Source organism: Pseudoliparis swirei, chromosome 24 (genome assembly GCF_029220125.1).
Source record: "Pseudoliparis swirei isolate HS2019 ecotype Mariana Trench chromosome 24, NWPU_hadal_v1, whole genome shotgun sequence".
Taxonomy (NCBI): domain Eukaryota; kingdom Metazoa; phylum Chordata; class Actinopteri; order Perciformes; family Liparidae; genus Pseudoliparis; species Pseudoliparis swirei.
The window spans coordinates 30,233,666-30,254,906 of record NC_079411.1 but is presented as its reverse complement, the minus strand read 5'-3'; the positions used below and the strand labels follow the sequence as shown (position 1 = coordinate 30,254,906).

At 50.3% G+C, this 21,241-nt stretch overlaps 1 protein-coding gene across 2 annotated transcripts in view; it reads right to left on the bottom strand.

The window, feature by feature from the left end:
• The window catches only part of ctnna2 (catenin (cadherin-associated protein), alpha 2), a 161,490-nt gene that overhangs the window by 42,851 nt on the left and 97,398 nt on the right, over window positions 1-21,241 (bottom strand). For both annotated transcript variants that reach the window (XM_056410226.1, XM_056410225.1), the window contains 3 exons: window positions 12,932-13,024; window positions 12,217-12,373; window positions 5,162-5,362 (listed from right to left, as the gene is read on the bottom strand). In XM_056410226.1, the coding sequence (XP_056266201.1) occupies window positions 5,162-5,362; window positions 12,217-12,373; window positions 12,932-13,024 (451 nt within the window). The remainder of the gene's footprint in view (window positions 1-5,161; window positions 5,363-12,216; window positions 12,374-12,931; window positions 13,025-21,241) is intronic.

Sequence of the window (21,241 nt, the reverse complement as noted above, 5' to 3'; positions counted from 1 at the left end):
CCTCAACAAGTGACGAGACGTGTTCTAACATTCAGAGGGAATCCTCAGCGGAGACGGAGGAGACGTTCCTCTGTTGGAGGGTGAGAAACATCAGCCGAGTGGTCTGCTGTGTGTTTCCATGACGACTGAACTCTTAGAGGGTCGGCATCAGACGGTGGACTTTATCATCACTTTATTATCACTCTTTCTTCCGCTGGTGAACTAATTCAATTAGCTTGCACTAAAGGTGTCTCTTCAGTCTGAAATCAAACACAAGCTGTACCAAACATAAAAGGCACTCCAGAAGACGCTCTCCTTTTCCTTTTCATTTTTAATTCAGTTTAATCCACTTACTGCAGAAGCGTAAAATAGGCTCTTGGGAATTGCTGGGAAGGCGTTAAATAGAAATATTTTAATGTTCTCCAAGCTCTTAATGAGCAAAGTTGCTGATGGTGAGGAGGAATTAAATGTGACCGTGTCGGATGTGTTCGGCCCAGAGGCGTACGCTCATCTAAAGGGAGAAGTTCTGGAAGAACAATGGAAGCGAACGAACCTCACAGCACCGCGGTGACGCTCAACTCAGCCAGGACGTTACCGTCATAGCAGGAAACACTCAAACCGGCACACGCCCACATTGCTCTTGTTATTTGTGTTGTCAGAATCAAAGTGATCCAGGAAGACTTCGCATATTACAAAGTATTATATTTATTATATTACTTTATAATAATGATGAATACCAGAATACCAGCTACCCGCGTTACGCTATTCATGTTCTTTACGCTAATCGTGTTACGCTAATCGCGGTACGCTAATCGCGTTACGCTTACCGCGTTACGCTAAGCGCGTTACGCTAATCGTGTTACGCTAATCGCGTTACGCTAATCGTGTTCTTTACGCTAATCGTGTTACGCTAATCGCGGTACGCTAATCGCGTTACGCTTACCGCGTTACGCTAAGCGCGTTACGCTAATCGTGTTACGCTAATCGCGTTACGCTAATCGCGTTACGCTAATCGTGTTACGCTAATCGCGTTACGCTAATCGCGTTACGCTAATCGTGTTACGCTTACCGCGTTACGCTAAGCGCGTTACGCTAATCGCGTTACGCTCATCGCGTTATGCTAATGGTGTTACGCTAATCTCGTTATGCTAATCGTGTTACACTATTCTCGTTATGCTATTTGCGTCACGCTGAATTTATTCGGCACAAATAGTCGTTCATTTAATGTTCCAAGGTTTTGTCATCTGTGTTTGCTATAAAGTTTTATCTTCAAACTACGCTAGCTGGGATGCTTCAGCCAAAGCAAAGGATTTGTGATTGTCTCTCTTTACTGTCCTCGTCCCATTTTTACGCTGTTCGCATCATTATATACACACACACATATATATATGTATATATATATATTAGGGCTGTGAAATGATTAAAAATTTTGATCAGGTTAATCACAGGTTTCTGTGGATTAATCATGATTAATCACATATATACATTTACAGGCTCTCAAGACAGGCAAGAGCTCCGAGAAGAGTTGTTGACGGGGGGGGTACAAGTGACTTTTTTTCGTCTCCGTCTCGCGCACACGCCGGCATCCGAGCTCTGCGGCGCGCGAGACGGAGATCGGAGTCGTGTTAACGCGACACTAGAGACAGAATGACACGCTGCTGGAGAGACGACCAACAACAGACGGACTGGAAGCTCATTCTGCGCATGCGTTAAATGCGTTAAAAAAAAATAACTAATTAATCCTGTAATTTAATTAACTGAGTTAACGCGTTATTTTTCACAGCACTAATATATATACATATATACATACAGGACTGTCTCAGAAAATTAGAATATTGTGATAAAGTTCTTTATTTTCTGTAATGCAATTAAAAAAACAAAAATGTCATGCATTCTGGATTCATTACAAATCAACTGAAATATTGCAAGCCTTTTATTCTTTTAATATTGCTGATTATGGCTTACAGCTTAAGAAAACTCTAAAATCCTATCTCATAAAATTTGAATATTTCAGACCAAGTAAAAAAGATTTATAACAGCAAAACAAAATCAAACATTTGAAAATGTTTCCAGGTGTTTCGAGTTAATTAGACGATTCAAGTGATTTGTTTAATACCCTACTAGTATACTTTTTCATGATATTCTAATATTTAGAAATAGGATATTTGAGTTTTCTTAAGCTGTAAGCCATAATCAGCAATATTAAAGGAATAAAAGGCTTGCAATATTTCAGTTGATTTGTAATGAATCCAGAATGCATGACATTTTTGTTTTTTTAATTGCATTACAGAAAATAAAGAACTTTATCACAATATTCTAATTTTCTGAGACAGTCCTGTATATACAAATATATATATATTACATAATGTGTATGTGCGTGAGTATAAGTATCTGAACTCAAGAAGAAATCCAGGAGAACATGGCAGGTGATGAGCTTCTTCCAGCTGATCTCCATGATAACCTCCTCTCAGGCTCTCCTCATCTCCTCTGTTTACCTCTTCATCTGTTCCCTGTTCTGGCTAAAACCTATTTTCACATCATTGTAACAATGGATAACAATGTGAAGGGTGTCTCTTCCAGTCTTGCCCCTCAAGTCCAACTGAACAAGGTGTTCTGATTAAAGATGTTACAAGACATGCGTTCATGGAGAGAGACTTGAAGTCTGGTTCTCACAGTGATTATTTTCAAAGTGTCTTTACTTCTCCCCTCACTGGTTGTAGAGCACTTGATCCTCTAATTTACAGCCGGGACACGTGGGTGGAGAGCGTGTTATGACTCATCTACTGTGCCCGGTAATACACCTATGTAACACCTGACTCACATCTATGTAACACCTGACTCACATGTATGTAACACCTGACTCACATGTATGTAACACCTGACTCACATCTATGTAACACCTGACTCACATCTATGTAACACCTGACTCACATCTATGTAACACCTGACTCACACCTATGTAACACCTGACTCACACCTATGTAACACCTGACTCACACCTATGTAACACCTGACTCACATCTATGTACCACCTGACTCACATGTATGTAACACCTGACTCACATCTATGTAACACCTGACTCACATCTATGTAACACCTGACTCATATCTATGTAACACCTGACTCACACCTATGTAACACCTGACTCACATCTATGTACCACCTGACTCACATGTATGTAACACCTGACTCACATGTATGTAACACCTGACTCACATCTATGTAACACCTGACTCACATCTATGTACCACCTGACTCACATCTATGTAACACCTGACTCACATCTATGTAACACCTGACTCACACTTATGTAACACCTGACTCACATCTATGTAACACCTGACTCACATGTATGTAACACCTGACTCACACTTATGTAACACCTGACTCACATCTATGTAACACCTGACTCACATCTATGTAACACCTGACTCACATCTATGTACCACCTGACTCACATGTATGTAACACCTGACTCACACTTATGTAACACCTGACTCACATCTATGTAACACCTGACTCACATCTATGTAACACCTGACTCACATGTATGTAACACCTGACTCACACCTATGTAACACCTGACTCACATCTATGTACCACCTGACTCACATGTATGTAACACCTGACTCACATGTATGTAACACCTGACTCACATCTATGTAACACCTGACTCACATCTATGTAACACCTGACTCACATGTATGTAACACCTGACTCACACCTATGTAACACCTGACTCACATGTATGTAACACCTGACTCACACCTATGTAACACCTGACTCACATGTATGTAACACCTGACTCACATGTATGTAACACCTGACTCACACCTATGTAACACCTGACTCACATGTATGTACCACCTGACTCACATGTATGTAACACCTGACTCACATCTATGTAACACCTGACTCACATGTATGTAACACCTGACTCACATGTATGTACCACCTGACTCACATCTATGTAACACCTGACTCACATGTATGTACCACCTGACTCACATGTATGTAACACCTGACTCACATCTATGTAACACCTGACTCACATGTATGTACCACCTGACTCACATGTATGTAACACCTGACTCACATCTATGTAACACCTGACTCACATCTATGTAACACCTGACTCACATCTATGTAACACCTGACTCACATGTATGTACCACCTGACTCACACCTATGTAACACCTGACTCACATCTATGTAACACCTGACTCACACCTATGTAACACCTGACTCACATGTATGTAACACCTGACTCACATCTATGTAACACCTGACTCACATCTATGTAACACCTGACTCACATGTATGTAACACCTGACTCACACCTATGTAACACCTGACTCACACCTATGTAACACCTGACTCACATGTATGTAACATCTAACTCATATCTATGTAACACCTGACTCACATCTATGTAACACCTGACTCATATCTATGTAACACCTGACTCATATCTATGTAACACCTGACACATCTATGTAACACCTGACTCACATGTATGTAACACCTGACTCACATCTATGTAACACCTGACTCACACCTATGTAACACCTGACTCACATCTATGTACCACCTGACTCACACCTATGTAACACCTGATTCACATCTATGTAACACCTGACTCACATGTATGTAACACCTGACTCACATCTATGTAACACCTGACTCACATCTATGTAACACCTGACTCACATCTATGTAACACCTGACTCACATCTATGTAACACCTGACTGTGACCTGCAGGAGGTCACCGGGAGAGGTCCTCCCGATGACCTCCCGGTGACCTCCATGTGACCTCTCCCTGTGACCTCCATGTGACCTCTCCCTGTGACCTCCAGGTGACCTCCATGTGACCTCTCCCTGTGACCTCCCGGTGACCTCTCCGGTGACCTCCCTGTGACCTCTCCCTGTGACCTCCCGATGACCTCCATGTGACCTCTCCCTGTGACCTCCAGGTGACCTCTCCCTGTGACCTCCCTGTGACCTCTCCCTGTGACCTCCCAGTGACCTCCAGGTGACCTCTCCCTGTGACCTCCCTGTGACCTCCATGTGACCTCTCCCTGTGACCTCCCGGTGACCTCCATGTGACCTCTCCCTGTGACCTCCAGGTGACATCCATGTGACCTCTCCCTGTGACCTCCAGGTGACCTCCCGTGACTCACCCGTCTCCGACAGCAGCTTGATGGACTCCAGCACGCGCTCCGTGTACACTCCGGGTTCGTAGTTCTCCATCTCGGCGTTGATGATGTGGACCACGCGGGCGGCCCGGCCCCGGATGGCGCCGGCGGTCCGGTCCAGAGTGTCCACGTCGCCCTCTTGCAGAGCGATGACACACTTGTTGACATCCTCCAGGATGTGGTTCTCTTGGAGGACAACAATAACAACAACAACAACAGTGAGCGGAAGGACTCGTGTCTGGTTCTGGTCCGTGGTCATGGTGGAGCAGCGTGGAACATTCAGGGGTTAATGACCTGAAACTAAAGGTCTGTGCCATCATCAGTGAGATGGTGTGATGGTGTAACGGTGTAATGATGTCATGTATGATGATGTAATGATGTGACGTGTGATGGTGTGATGATGTCATGGTATGATGATGTAATGATGTGATGATGTGATGGTGTGATGGTGTAATGATGTCATGGTATGATGATGTAATGATGTGACGGTGTGATGGTGTGATGGTGTGATGATGTCATGGTATGATGATGTAATGATGTGATGGTGTGATGATGTCATGGTATGATGATGTAATGATGTGATGGTGTGATGGTGTAACGGTGTAATGATGTCATGGTATGATGATGTAATGATGTGACGGTGTGATGGTGTGATGATGTCATGGTATGATGATGTAATGATGTGACGGTGTGATGGTGTGATGATGTCATGGTATGATGATGTAATGATGTGATGGTGTGATGGTGTGATGGTGTGATGATGTCATGGTATGATGATGTAATGATGTGATGGTGTGATGATGTCATGGTATGATGATGTAATGATGTGATGATGTGATGGTGTGATGGTGTAACGGTGTAATGATGTCATGGTATGATGATGTGTGATGGTGATGATGTCATGGTATGTGTGATGGTGTAACGGTGTGATGATGTCATGGTATGATGATGTAATGATGTGATGGTGTGATTTTAACACCCGGTTCTGTTTCTCCTGTGTTCTGTGTCTCCTGTGTCTCCTATGTCTCCTCTGTCTCCTCTGTGTCTCCTGTGTCTCCTCTGTGTCTCCTATGTCTCCTCTGTGTCTCCTATGTCTCCTATGTCTCCTCTTTGTCGCCTATGTCTCCTCTGTGTCTCCTATGTCTCCTCTGTGTCTCCACTGTCTCCTCTGTGTCTCATATGTCTCCTCTGTGTCTCCTATGTCTCCTCTGTGTCTCCTATGTCTCCTCTGTGTCTCCTATGTCTCCTCTGTGTCTCCTATGTCTCCTCTGTGTCTCCTATGTCTCCTCTGTGTCTCCTATGTCTCCTCTGTGTCTCCTATGTGTCTCCTATGTCTCCTCTGTGTCTCCTCTGTGTCTCCTGTGTCTCCTATGTCTCCTCTGTGTCTCCTATGTCTCCTCTGTGTCTCCTCTATGTCTCCTCTGTGTCTCCTATGTCTCCTCTGTGTCTCCTATGTCTCCTCTGTGTCTCCTGTGTCTCCTCTGTGTCTCCTATGTCTCCTCTGTGTCTCCTATGTCTCCTCTGTGTCTCCTATGTCTCCTCTGTGTCTCCTCTGTGTCTCCTATGTCTCCTCTGTGTCTCCTCTGTGTCTCCTATGTCTCCTCTGTGTCTCCTATGTCTCCTCTGTGTCTCCTATGTCTCCTCTGTGTCTCCTATGTCTCCTCTGTGTCTCCTATGTCTCCTATGTCTCCTCTGTGTCTCCTATGTCTCCTCTGTGTCTCCTATGTCTCCTCTGTGTCTCCTATGTCTCCTCTGTGTCTCCTCTGTCTCCTATGTCTCCTCTGTGTCTCCTATGTCTCCTCTGTGTCTCCTATGTCTCCTCTGTCTCCTATGTCTCCTCTGTGTCTCCTATGTCTCCTCTATGTCTCCTCTGTGTCTCCTATGTCTCCTCTGTGTCTCCTATGTCTCCTCTGTGTCTCCTATGTCTCCTCTGTGTCTCCTATGTCTCCTCTGTGTCTCCTCTGTGTCTCCTATGTCTCCTCTGTGTCTCCTATGTCTCCTCTGTGTCTCCTATGTCTCCTCTGTGTCTCCTCTGTCTCCTATGTCTCCTCTGTGTCTCCTATGTCTCCTCTGTGTCTCCTATGTCTCCTCTGTGTCTCCTATGTCTCCTCTGTGTCTCCTCTGTCTCCTCTGTGTCTCCTATGTCTCCTCTGTGTCTCCTCTATGTCTCCTCTGTGTCTCCTATGTCTCCTCTGTGTCTCCTCTGTGTCTCCTCTGTCTCCTGTGTCTCCTATGTCTCCTCTGTGTCTCCTCTGTGTCTCCTATGTCTCCTCTGTGTCTCCTCTGTCTCCTATGTCTCCTCTGTGTCTCCTCTGTGTCTCCTATGTCTCCTCTGTGTCTCCTCTGTGTCTCCTATGTCTCCTCTGTGTCTCCTATGTCTCCTCTGTGTCTCCTATGTCTCCTCTGTGTCTCCTATGTCTCCTCTGTGTCTCCTCTGTCTCCTCTGTGTCTCCTATGTCTCCTCTGTGTCTCCTATGTCTCCTCTGTGTCTCCTCTGTGTCTCCTCTGTCTCCTGTGTCTCCTCTGTGTCTCCTATGTCTCCTCTGTGTCTCCTGTGTCTCCTCTGTGTCTCCTATGTCTCCTCTGTGTCTCCTCTGTGTCTCCTATGTCTCCTCTGTGTCTCCTCTGTGTCTCCTCTGTGTCTCCTCTGTGTCTCCTATGTCTCCTCTGTGTCTCCTCTGTGTCTCCTCTGTGTCTCCTATGTCTCCTCTGTCTCATCTGTCTCCTCTGTGTCTCCTATATCTCCTCTGTGTCTCCTATGTCTCCTCTGTGTCTCCTATGTCTCCTCTGTCTCCTCTGTGTCTCCTATGTCTCCTCTGTGTCTCCTATGTGTCTCCTCTGTGTCTCCTCTGTGTCTCCTCTGTGTCGCCTATGTGTCTCCTATGTCTCCTCTGTGTCTCCTATGTCTCCTCTGTGTCTCATATGTCTCCTCTGTGTCTCCTATGTCTCCTCTGTGTCTCCTCTGAGTCTCCTCTGTGTCTCCTATGTCTCCTCTATGTCTCCTCCGTGTCTCCTATGTCTCCTCTGTGTCTCCTCTGTGTCTCCTATGTCTCCTCTGTGTCTCCTCTGTCTCCTCCGTGTATCCTCTGTGTCTCCTCCGTGTCTCCTATGTCTCCCCTGAGTCTTCTATGTCTCCTCTGTGTCTCCTCTGTGTCTCCTCTGTCTCCTCCGTGTCTCCTATGTCTCCCCTGAGTCTCCTCTGTGTCTCCTCTGTGTCTCCTCTGTGTCTTCTCAGTCTTAATTGGTTAATTCCCTGCACCTGCCCTCAGCCCCTCTTGTCTCGTTAGTCTGATGTCGTACACCTGTGTTTCTCCCCCTATATATTGTGTCAGTCTTTCCCTTGTTTGCTGTCGGATTGTTGGCTCTAGTTCCGTGTCTTTTTCCCGTCGTCCTGTCTGTCGTATCTGACCCTGCCTGCCCCGACCGACGATCCTCTGTCTGCCCCTTTTGGACCTTGTTTTTTTGTAAACTGTTTTGCCTCATTAAAGAGTGCTTTTTTGTTATTTATATTGCGTCCAGCCTGTAACTCTGCGCCTGAGCCTCACCCCGTCACAAAGATCTGACAGTGATGGTGTGATGGTGTGAGGATTTAATGATGTAATGATGTGATGGTGTGATGATGTCATGGTATGATAATGTTATGGTGTGATGGTGTAATGGTGTGATATCATGGTATGATGATGTAATGATGTGATGGTGTGATGATGTCATGGTATGATAATGTTATGGTGTGATGGTGTAATGGTGTGAGGATTTAATGTGATGGTGTGATGTCATGGTCTGATGATGTAATGGTGTGATGGTGAAGCAATGTGATGGTGTAACAGTGTAGTGGTGTAACGGTGTGGTGGTGTAACGGTGTGGTGGTGTAACAATGTGATGGTGTAACAGTGTGATGGTGTAACAATGTGATGGTGTAACAGTGTGGTGGTGTAATGGTATGATGGTGTAATGGTGTGATGGTGTAACGGCGTGGTGGTGTAATGGTATGATGGTGTAATGGTGTAACGGCGTGGTGGTGTAAGTGTGGTGGTGTAACGATGTGGTGGTGTAATGTGTGACGGTGTAACGTGTGACGTGTAACGTGTGACGGTGTAACAGTGTGATGGTGTAACGGTGTGGTGGTGTAACGTGTGATGGTGTGATGGTGTAACAGTGTGGTGGTGTAACGGTGTGGTGGTGTGGTGGTGATGTGACGGTGTGGTGGTGTGGTGGTGTGACATGGTGGTGTGGTGGTGTGACGGTGTGGCGGTGTGACGGTGTGGTGGTGTGGTGGTGTGACAGTGTGGTGGTGTGACGGTGTGGTGGTGTGACGGTGTGGTGGTGTGACGGTGTGGTGGTGTGACGGTGTGGTGGTGTGACGGTGTGATGGTGTGGTGGTGTGACGGTGTGGTGGTGTGACGGTGTGATGTGTGGTGGTGTGACGGTGTGGTGGTGTGACGGTGTGGTGGTGTGACGGTGTGGTGGTGTGACGTGTGGTGGTGTGACGGTGTGGTGGTGTGGTGGTGTGACGGTGTGGTGGTGTGACGGTGTGGTGGTGTGGTGGTGTGACGGTGTGGTGGTGTGACGGTGTGGTGGTGTGACGTGTGGGGGTCTGACGTGTGGTGGTGGTGTGGCGGTCTGACGTGTGGTGGTGTGACGGTGTGGTGGTGTGGTGGTGTGGTGGTGGTGTGGTGGTGTGGTGGTGTGACGGTGTGGTGGTGTGACAGTGTGGTGGTGTGACGGTGTGGTGGTGTGGTGGTGTGACGGTGTGGTGGTGTGGTGGTGTGACGTGTGGTGGTGGTGGTGTGACGTGTGGTGTGGTGTTGGTGGTGTGGTGGTGTGGTGGTGGTGTGGTGGTGTGGTGGTGGTGGTGGTGTGGTGTGGTGGTGTTGGTGGTGTGGTGGTATGGTGGTGTGACGTATGACTGTGGCGGTCTGACGTGTGGCTGTGTGACGTGGTGGTGGACGTGTGGTGGTGGTGTGGTGGTGTGACGGTGGTGGTGGTGTGGTGTGGTGGTGTGGTGGTGTGGTGGTGTGGTGTGGTGGTGTGACGTGGTGTGGTGGTGTGGTGGTGTGTGGTGTGGTGGTGTGACGGTGTGGTGGTGTGGGTGGTGGTGTGACAGGTGTGTGGTGGTGTGGCTGTGTGACGTGTGGTGGTGTGGTGTGGTGGTGTGACGTGTGTGTGGTGGTGGTGTGACGGTGGTGGTGTGGTGGTGTGGTGGTGTGGTGGTGTGACGGTGGTGGTGTGACGGTGTGGTGGTGTGGTGGTGGTGTGGTGGTGTGGTGGTGGTGGTGTGGGTGTGGTGGTGTGGTGGTGTGGTGGTGTGTGACGTGTGGTGGTGTGGGTGTGGTGGTGGTGTGTGGTGTGGTGGTGGTGTGGTGGTGTGGTGGTGTGGTGGTGGTGGTGTGGTGTGGGTGGTGATGGTGGGGTGGTGGTGGTAGGGGTGGTGTGGTGGTGGTGGTGGGGGTGGTGTGGTGGTAGAGGTGGTGTGGTGTGGTGGTGGTGGTGTGGTGGTGGTGTGGTGGTGTGGTGGTGGTGCTGGTGTGGTGGTGTGGTGGTGTGGTGGTGTGGTGGTGTGGTGGTGTGGTGGTGTGGTGGTGTGGTGGTGTGGTGGTGGTGTGTGGTGGTGGTGGGGTGGTGGTGGTGGGGGTGGTGTGGTGGTAGGGGTGGTGTGGTGGTGGTGGTGGTGGGGGTGGTGTGGTGGTGGTGGTGGTGGTGTGGCGGTGTGGTGGTGTGGTGTGTGGTGTGGTGTGGTGGTGTGACGGTGTGGTGGTGTGGTGTGGCGGTGTGACAGTGTGGTGGTGTGACAGTGTGGTGGTGTGGCGGTGGTGGTGCGTGTGGTGGTGTGGTGGTGGTGGTGGTGGTGGTGTGTGGTGGTGTGACAGTGTGGTGGTGTGACGGTGTGGTGGTGTGGCGGTGTGACAGTGTGGTGGTGGTGACAGTGTGGTGGTGTGGCGGTGTGGCGGTGTAACGGTGTGGTGGTGTGACGGTGTGGCGGTGTGACAGTGTGGTGGTGTGACGGTGTGGTGGTGTGACGGTGTGGTGGTGTGACGGTGTGACGTGTGGTGGTGTGACGGTGTGGTGGTGTGACGGTGTGGTGGTGTGGCGGTGTGGTTGTGTGGTGGTGTGACGGTGTGGTGTGACGGTGTGGTGGTGTGACGTGTGGTGGTGTGACGGTGTGGTGGTGTGGTGGTGTGACGGTGTGGTGGTGTGGTGGTGTGACGGTGTGGTGGTGTGACGTGGTGTGGTGGTGTGACGGTGTGGTGGTGTGACGGTGTGATGGTGTGGTGGTGGTGGTGGTGTGGTGTGACGGTGTGGTGGTGTGGTGGTGGTGGTGTGTGGTGTGGTGGTGTGTGGTGTGGTGGTGTGGTGGTGGTGTGACGTGGTGGTGTGGTGGTGGTGGTGTGGTGGTGTGACGGTGTGGCGGTGTGGTGGTGTGACGGTGTGGTGGTGTGGTGGTGTGGTGGTGTGACGGTGTGGTGGTGTGGTGGTGTGGTGGTGTGACGGTGTGGTGGTGTGACGGTGTGGTGGTGTGACAGTGTGGTGGACGGTGTGGCGGTGTGACGGTGTGGCGGTGTAACGGTGTGGTGGTGTGACGGTGTGGTGGTGTGACAGTGTGGTGGTGTGGCGGTCTGACGGTCTGACGTGTGGCGGTGTGACGGTCTGACGTGTGGTGGTGTGACGGTGTGGTGGTGTGACGGTGTGATGTGTGGTGGTGTGACGGTGTGGTGTGACGGTGTGGTGGTGTGATGGTGTGGTGGTGTGACAGTGTGACGGTGTGACAGTGTGGTGGTGTGACGGTGTGGTGGTGTGGCGGTGTGGTGGTGTGACGGTGTGGTGTGGTGTGGTGGTGTGGCGGTGTGACAGTGTGGTGGTGTGGTGGTGTGGCGGTGTGGCGGTGTAACGGTGTGGTGGTGTGACAGTGTGGTGGTGTGACAGTGTGGTGGTGTGGTGGTGTGGCGGTGTGGCGGTGTAACGGTGTGGTGGTGTGGCGGTGTGACGGTGTGGTGGTGTGACGGTGAGTCATCAGTCCAGCAGCCCAGCTGGAGGTGTGGTACCTGACACAGACAGGAAGTCGTCCACGGAGGTGATGTCGTCCACGGCCTCCGTCAGGATGCGGACCTGCTTCTCCCATTGGTCCTTGAACACGTCCATGTTGTCCTGGGCCACTTTGCTCTGGGGCCGCGCGGCCAGGGTCAGGGCCGCATTGATGACCTGCGGGGGGGAGGGGCCACGGTGAGGTCAACAACAACAACAACATCTTCTCTAAAGGGATCTAGGTAGAGTCCTCTTCTCTAAAGGGGTTTGGGAAAGATGTCGTCTGAAAGATGAACATTGGCTTCAGGCCAACATGTCACAGGATTTAATAAAGAAGTCACTGTCGTCATGGCGACTCACTCTGCGGAGACTTCACACCACAGACCATTACGCAACATCAACCGTATCACCATGACAACTGCATGACAACAAGAACCACATCTCCTGGGAGAGCTCAGAGAACCAGGTCTGATGGAGGAACCAGGCCTTAGACAGGTGTGTGTGTGTGTGTGTGTGTGTGTGTGTGTGTGTGTGTGTGTGTGTGTGTGTGTGTGTGTGTGTGTGTGTGTGTGTGTGTGTGTGTGTGTGTGTGTGTGTGTGTGTGTGTGTGTGTGTGTGTGTGTGTGTGTGTGTGTGTGTGTGTGTGTGTGTGTGTGTGTGTGTGTGTGTGTGTGTGTGTGTGTGTGTGTGTGTGTGTGTGTGTGTGTGTGTGTGTGTGTGTGAAGGCGTTCCCACCTGTGGACACAGGCTGTCAATCTGAGTGGCAGCCATCCGGACCAGCTTCACCCCCTCCTCGTTGTTGGAGATGGAGCAGGCGAGGTTGGCCACCTGGATGGAGAGGGAGAGAGGGAGACTTGAGACTGAGTGGTCTCACGTTCCCATTGAACCGCATGGGGTCCCCCCGGTGAACTCCACCTTCAGGTGAACTCCACCTTCAGGTGGACCCCCTGGCTCCACAAACACTCACTTCGTCAGAACCTCAGGAAATAGCCAGTACCACAAATATATACATGTCCATCATACTTATACAGGTTATATATTTATACACACATATATATATATATATATATATAGATGTATACTTTATTGATCCCGCAAGCGGGAAATTACAGGCAGATATATGTGTGTTGACAAAGAGAGAGAGACATCCTTGCTGAATGCTCATTCTTCATTTCAGCCTCAGAAGTATTGATTCGCTCTTTCCTCGTCTGATGATCAGATGTGATGAAGATGTGATGAAGCTCTCCAGCTGACGGCGTCTCATGAGATCTAATTCACTTAAAAGTAGCTGATCATCTGAAGTTAGATCTGACGAGTCTATATATATATATAGTGATGGTCCTCCTGCAGCTGTGTTCCTCTGCTGGAGGAGCAGAAGCTCCGCTGAGGCCGTTCCTCACAGTGATTATAATACTCATTCATGAAATGCCCCATGACACTGATGAAGTAGTGAGTACATATATTTGAATGTTGAACTCTGATTATCAATGGCAGAGTTCATCACGGTGTCCTCCCCGCCTGCGGCTGGCTTCTGCCGTGACGATGCTCTGCAGGTGAACCTCCGGCTGGGGCAGGTGACGTGAGCCGGCAGCCCGACCAGAAGCTCCACCAGCTGCCGCCTGACGGAGCAGACGACACGCAGCCGTCTGCAGCCTCTGCACTCCCAAAGTCAGACCAGTTTTCTCCATGGACACAAAGAGGCTTCACAGGGTGATTTATGGACGTTTAAATGCAGAGAGCCACAGGACGAGAGGCAGCGGGGGAATAATATCATCATAGAACATTTTATGGAGCCCAACAGGCGACACACAGGTAATTTAAAGTAAACAAGTCATAAAGCACACCGGACAGAGCTGTCTGGGGACGACGATACAATGTGTGTGTGTGTGTGTCTGTGTGTGTGTGTGTGTGTGTGTGCCCATGCGCTAGATGAGTAATTTACAGCTTTCTCTGAAGCCCTTCCATTCACACTGCTGTGAATGGAAGGGCTTCAGAGAAAGTAGAGATGAGGGAACAAAAGACTCACTTTCACGCGGCCACTATCCTCTTCCTAGTGGCCTTGGTGTCCACTACTCTCTTCCTAGTGGCCTTGGTGTCCACTATCCTCTTCCTACTGGCCTTGGTGTCCACTATCCTCTTCCTAGTGGCCTTGGTGTCCACTATCCTCTTCCTAGTGGCCTTGGTGTCCACTATCCTCTTCCTACTGGCCTTGGTGTCCACTACTCTCTTGCTAGTGGCCTTGGTGTCCACTATCCTCTTCCTAGTGGCCTTGGTGTCCACTATCCTCTTCCTACTGGCCTTGGTGTCCACTATCCTCTTCCTAGTGGCCTTGGTGTCCACTATCCTCTTCCTACTGGCCTTGGTGTCCACTATCCTCTTCCTACTGGCCTTGGTGTCCACTACTCTCTTCCTAGTGGCCTTGGTGTCCACTATCCTCTTCCTACTGGCCTTGGTGTCCACTATCCTCTTCCTAGTGGCCTTGGTGTCCACTATCCTCTTCCTAGTGGCCTTGGTGTCCACTATCCTCTTCCTACTGGCCTTGGTGTCCACTACTCTCTTGCTAGTGGCCTTGGTGTCCACTATCCTCTTCCTAGTGGCCTTGGTGTCCACTATCCTCTTCCTACTGGCCTTGGTGTCCACTACTCTCTTGCTAGTGGCCTTGGTGTCCACTATCCTCTTCCTAGTGGCCTTGGTGTCCACTATCCTCTTCCTACTGGCCTTGGTGTCCACTATCCTCTTCCTAGTGGCCTTGGTGTCCACTATCCTCTTCCTACTGGCCTTGGTGTCCACTATCCTCTTCCTACTGGCCTTGGTGTCCACTACTCTCTTCCTAGTGGCCTTGGTGTCCACTATCCTCTTCCTACTGGCCTTGGTGTCCACTATCCTCTTCCTAGTGGCCTTGGTGTCCACTATCCTCTTCCTAGTGGCCTTGGTGTCCACTATCCTCTTCCTACTGGCCTTGGTGTCCACTACTCTCTTGCTAGTGGCCTTGGTGTCCACTATCCTCTTCCTAGTGGCCTTGGTGTCCACTATCCTCTTCCTACTGGCCTTGGTCTCCACTACTCTCTTCCTAGTGGCCTTGGTGTCCACTACTCTCTTGCTAGTGGCCTTGGTGTCCACTACTCTCTTGCTAGTGGCCTTGGTGTCCACTACTCTCTTCCTACTGGCCTTGGTGTCCACTACTCTCTTCCTAGTGGCCTTGGTGTCCACTATCCTCTTGCTAGTGGCCTTGGTGTCCACTACTCTCTTGCTAGTGGCCTTGGTGTCCACTACTCTCTTGCTAGTGGCCTTGGTGTCCACTACTCTCTTGCTAGTGGCCTTGGTCTCCACTACTCTCTTGCTAGTGGCCTTGGTGTCCACTACTCTCTTGCTAGTGGCCTTGGTGTCCACAATCCTCTTCCTACTGGCCTTGGTGTCCACTACTCTCTTGCTAGTGGCCTTGGTGTCCACTCCTCTCTTGCTAGTGGCCTTGGTGTCCACTACTCTCTTGCTAGTGGCCTTGGTGTCCACAATCCTCTTCCTACTGGCCTTGGTGTCCACTACTCTCTTGCTAGTGGCCTTGGTGTCCACTACTCTCTTGCTAGTGGCCTTGGTGTCCACTACTCTCTTGCTAGTGGCCTTGGTGTCCACTACTCTCTTGCTAGTGGCCTTGGTCCCCACTACTCTCTTGCTAGTGGCCTTGGTCTCCACTATCCTCTTCCTAGTGGCCTTGGTGTCCACTACTCTCTTGCTAGTGGCCTTGGTGTCCACTATCCTCTTGCTAGTGGCCTTGGTGTCCACTACTCTCTTGCTAGTGGCCTTGGTGTCCACTACTCTCTTGCTAGTGGCCTTGGTGTCCACTACTCTCTTGCTAGTGGCCTTGGTCTCCACTACTCTCTTCCTAGTGGCCTTGGTGTCCACTACTCTCTTGCTACTGGCCTTGGTGTCCACTACTCTCTTGCTAGTGGCCTTGGTGTCCACTACTCTCTTCCTACTGGCCTTGGTGTCCACTACTCTCTTCCTAGTGGCCTTGGTGTCCACTATCCTCTTGCTAGTGGCCTTGGTGTCCACTACTCTCTTGCTAGTGGCCTTGGTGTCCACTACTCTCTTGCTAGTGGCCTTGGTGTCCACTACTCTCTTGCTAGTGGCCTTGGTCTCCACTACTCTCTTGCTAGTGGCCTTGGTGTCCACTACTCTCTTGCTAGTGGCCTTGGTGTCCACAATCCTCTTCCTACTGGCCTTGGTGTCCACTACTCTCTTGCTAGTGGCCTTGGTGTCCACTCCTCTCTTGCTAGTGGCCTTGGTGTCCACTACTCTCTTGCTAGTGGCCTTGGTGTCCACAATCCTCTTCCTACTGGCCTTGGTGTCCACTACTCTCTTGCTAGTGGCCTTGGTGTCCACTACTCTCTTGCTAGTGGCCTTGGTGTCCACTACTCTCTTGCTAGTGGCCTTGGTCTCCACTACTCTCTTGCTAGTGGCCTTGGTGTCCACTACTCTCTTGCTAGTGGCCTTGGTGTCCACAATCCTCTTCCTACTGGCCTTGGTGTCCACTACTCTCTTGCTAGTGGCCTTGGTGTCCACTCCTCTCTTGCTAGTGGCCTTGGTGTCCACTACTCTCTTGCTAGTGGCCTTGGTGTCCACAATCCTCTTCCTACTGGCCTTGGTGTCCACTACTCTCTTGCTAGTGGCCTTGGTGTCCACTACTCTCTTGCTAGTGGCCTTGGTGTCCACTACTCTCTTGCTAGTGGCCTTGGTGTCCACTACTCTCTTGCTAGTGGCCTTGGTGTCCACTACTCTCTTGCTAGTGGCCTTGGTGTCCACTACTCTCTTCCTACTGGCCTTGGTGTCCACTACTCTCTTGCTAGTGGCCTTGGTGTCCACTACTCTCTTGCTAGTGGCCTTGGTGTCCACAATCCTCTTCCTACTGGCCTTGGTGTCCACTACTCTTGCTAGTGGCCTTGGTGTCCACTACTCTCTTGCTAGTGGCCTTGGTGTCCACTACTCTCTTGCTAGTGGCCTTGGTGTCCACAATCCTCTTCCTACTGGCCTTGGTGTCCACTACTCTCTTGCTAGTGGCCTTGGTGTCCACTACTCTCTTGCTAGTGGCCTTGGTGTCCACTACTCTCTTGATAGTGGCCTTGGTTTCCACTACTCTCTTCCTAGTGGCCTTGGTGTCCACTACTCTCTTGCTAGTGGCCTTGGTGTCCACTACTCTCTTCCTAGTGGCCTTGGTGTCCACTACTCTCTTGCTAGTGGCCTTGGTGTCCACAATCCTCTTCCTACTGGCCTTGGTGTCCACTACTCTCTTCCTAGTGGCCTTGGTGTCCACTACTCTCTTGCTAGTGGCCTTGGTGTCCACTACTCTCTTCCTACTGGCCTTGGTGTCCACTACTCTCTTCCTAGTGGCCTTGGTGTCCACTACTCTCTTGCTAGTGGCCTTGGTGTCCACTACTCTCTTCCTACTGGCCTTGGTGTCCACTATCCTCTTCCTAGTGGCCTTGGTGTCCACTACTCTCTTGCTAGTGGCCTTGGTCTCCACTACTCTCTTCCTAGTGGCCTTGGTGTCCACAATCCTCTTCCTACTGGCCTTGGTGTCCACTACTCTCTTGCTAGTGGCCTTGGTGTCCACTACTCTCTTCCTACTGGCCTTGGTGTCCACTACTCTCTTGCTAGTGGCCTTGGTGTCCACTACTCTCTTCCTAGTGGCCTTGGTGTCCACTACTCTCTTGCTAGTGGCCTTGGTGTCCACTACTCTCTTCCTACTGGCCTTGGTGTCCACTATCCTCTTCCTACTGGCCTTGGTGTCCACTACTCTCTTCCTAGTGGCCTTGGTGTCCACTACTCTCTTCCTACTGGCCTTGGTGTCCACTACTCTCTTGCTAGAGGCCTTGGTGTCCACTACTCTCTTCCTACTGGCCTTGGTGTCCACTATCCTCTTCCTAGTGGCCTTGGTGTCCACTATCCTCTTCCTAGTGGCCTTGGTGTCCACTACTCTCTTGCTAGTGGCCTTGGTGTCCACTATCCTCTTCCTAGTGGCCTTGGTGTCCACTATCCTCTTCCTAGTGGCCTTGGTGTCCACTACTCTCTTGCTAGTGGCCTTGGTGTCCACTACTCTCTTCCTAGTGGCCTTGGTGTCCACTACTCTCTTGCTAGTGGCCTTGGTGTCCACTATCCTCTTCCTAGTGGCCTTGGTGTCCACTATCCTCTTCCTAGTGGCCTTGGTGTCCACTACTCTCTTGCTAGTGGCCTTGGTGTCCACTACTCTCTTCCTAGTGGCCTTGGTGTCCACTATCCTCTTCCTAGTGGCCTTGGTGTCCACTACTCTCTTGCTAGTGGCCTTGGTGTCCACTACTCTCTTCCTACTGGCCTTGGTGTCCACTATCCTCTTCCTAGTGGCCTTGGTGTCTACTATCCTCTTCCTAGTGGCCTTGGTGTCCACTATCCTCTTCCTAGTGGCCTTGGTGTCCACTACTCTCTTGCTAGTGGCCTTGGTGTCCACTATCCTCTTCCTAGTGGCCTTGGTGTCCACTATCCTAGTGGCCTTGGTGTCCACTATCCTCTTCCTAGTGGCCTTGGTGTCCACTACTCTCTTCCTAGTGGCCTTGGTGTCCACTACTCTCTTGCTAGTGGCCTTGGTGTCCACTACTCTCTTCCTAGTGGCCTTGGTGTCCACTACTCTCTTGCTAGTGGCCTTGGTGTCCACTATCCTCTTCCTAGTGGCCTTGGTGTCCACTACTCTCTTGCTAGTGGCCTTGGTCTCCACTACTCTCTTCCTAGTGGCCTTGGTGTCCACTATCCTCTTCCTAGTGGCCTTGGTGTCCACTACTCTCTTCCTAGTGGCCTTGGTGTCCACTACTCTCTTGCTAGTGGCCTTGGTGTCCACTACTCTCTTGCTAGTGTTTCAGCTGCAGTATTGATTCCTCCTCCCTCCCTCCAGAGTGCTAGCCAAGCAGTCAGGCTTGGCACCAAAACATAATTATGAAAATGGACCTCTGGGTTGTTTCTTTGAATCCGTCTGTACGTTCCAGTCCCTCTGCAACAGAACTATTTTAAAATAGTTCCTGGGGAATTTAAATGATGAAACCGCTGTACTGTGAGGAACGCTATCCTTATTGATGGCACGACGCCAGCTGCTGGATAATTCCGCTGTGGAGCAGCTTTGAGTTCCAGTTGTCAGGAAAAGCCGATACAAGCGTCTCAGTGTGAGCGGAGCAGAGCCACCGGAGCGCAGGGCATTACTGCCACTGGCATCGCACTCCAACCAGCGGCCAGGGAGCTCAGTGACTCAGAACCACCGGCCGTTCCATCACATGCACCACGGCACTTCGAGTAGCACCACTTTAATATCTGTGCAAAATGCCAACAAGTACAACAGCTGTTTGGGTCCTGCATGTGTTTACTACTGGTTCTGATCAACGGGTTATGACGCAACACGTGTCATACAAGGTCTGCTGCTGCTTTAGACTCGAGGTGATGAGCATGCTGAAGATGGACTTCTGTCTAACGGCGTCCCTGTTGGACTTTCAGAGATTGTGAGATGAGCTCCCTCTTCCCTCCAGGACCGGGTCCTCAGTTGATCCAAAGGATCTGGAACTGCAGAGTCCAATGTGAACACAGCAAGACCTTGACATTTCTGCTCATCACATCCGCTGCCTTCTCACATCGATGGGAGCACAATAAACGAGTAATTAGTCTTGTTGGATGATAGATGCACGCAGTGGGAAAGGTCAGCGTGTGTCGGTCCCTATTGGCTCCGCCTTTGAATCGGGGGATGGGTGAACAGAACCTACAGCAGTGAGAATAGGAGTTAGGATCAAAGATGATTTATAATATTGAATAATTACTCATTCCGTGTCATAGCCGTGAGAAGCACTGATCCCTCCTCCTCCCTGAGTCCTCCTCCCTTACAGCTCTTCCTTAGCCACGACCAGGACACAAACCATCTCCTGTGTAAATGCTCAAATCACAAAGTCATAAATCACAGCAAAAGGAAAGAGCTGATGTGATGTCCTCACCCTCTGTGTGGGGAGAGACGGGGATGCTCCGGATGCTCTGGATGCTCTTCCTCATCCGATCTATCTGGTTTACTTCTAAATGTGGCGGTGAAAATGTCACCTTGATTCTGTGCTTTTAAATGAATGCTTGTTTGATTTCCTCCCGGTGAGAATGAGGAGGTGTGAAGATGTGAAAGGCCATCTCCACGTGGTTGTGAGCAGAATTCACTGCACAATTTAAATAGTCTGATGGCCTCGGTCCTCCGGCACCGTGGAATATCACTCTGAGGTGTGAGCAACACGTCACCTATAATGCAGCGGCGCCTCTTGCTGATATCTAAACCGTGTTATACAGAACTTGTCGGTGGTGATGTACAAACATTGCTGCACACTGCAGATTTAACGGAGCTCCTTTTCTGCACAGAGATCCAGCCACGAGGACAGAATGAAGACGAAGGCTCTTCTTCGTGTCCTTCATCCCGCAGCGTTCAGGTGACTTGGGGATGACGTCGTGTTTCACAAAGGTCTCTCATTGTTGACGAGGTCAGACTCACGTGTTCATTGCAATGTCTGGGCTCACCTTCGGGCCGAGGACGGAGAGAACAGACGAGTCCTCCTGGTGATTAGTGGTGGGGAACCCTGGGACACAATGGCTGGAGTTAATTACTTTATTAAGGGAAGACATCACTTCGGTCCTGGGGTTGCACATTAATATCCACCCTGGAACTAAATGGGTTGCAGGTGCTTTTCTTACGCTGCAATGATACACTATAAATTGTGAGTCCAATTAATTTAAGATTGGTGTAATTAAGCTTTGGGACCTGAACACGGCCTCCTCTGTTGCTCCGTGCTGAGTAATGTCTGGACTGCTTCACTGTAAATCATCTTCACTCGCTTTCCTTTCCACCTTGAACATTCTCCAGATAACTCATTCAAACCCGGATCTGTCACCCAGCACTTTGGGGAATGGGTTGACTTCCTGTCGCCTCGCGACCAGCTGGATCCAGCCTGGAGACGTCAGGTGATCTCCACAGAGGACCAGCAGGAGCTTCCAGGGGTCAAAGAGTCAAGA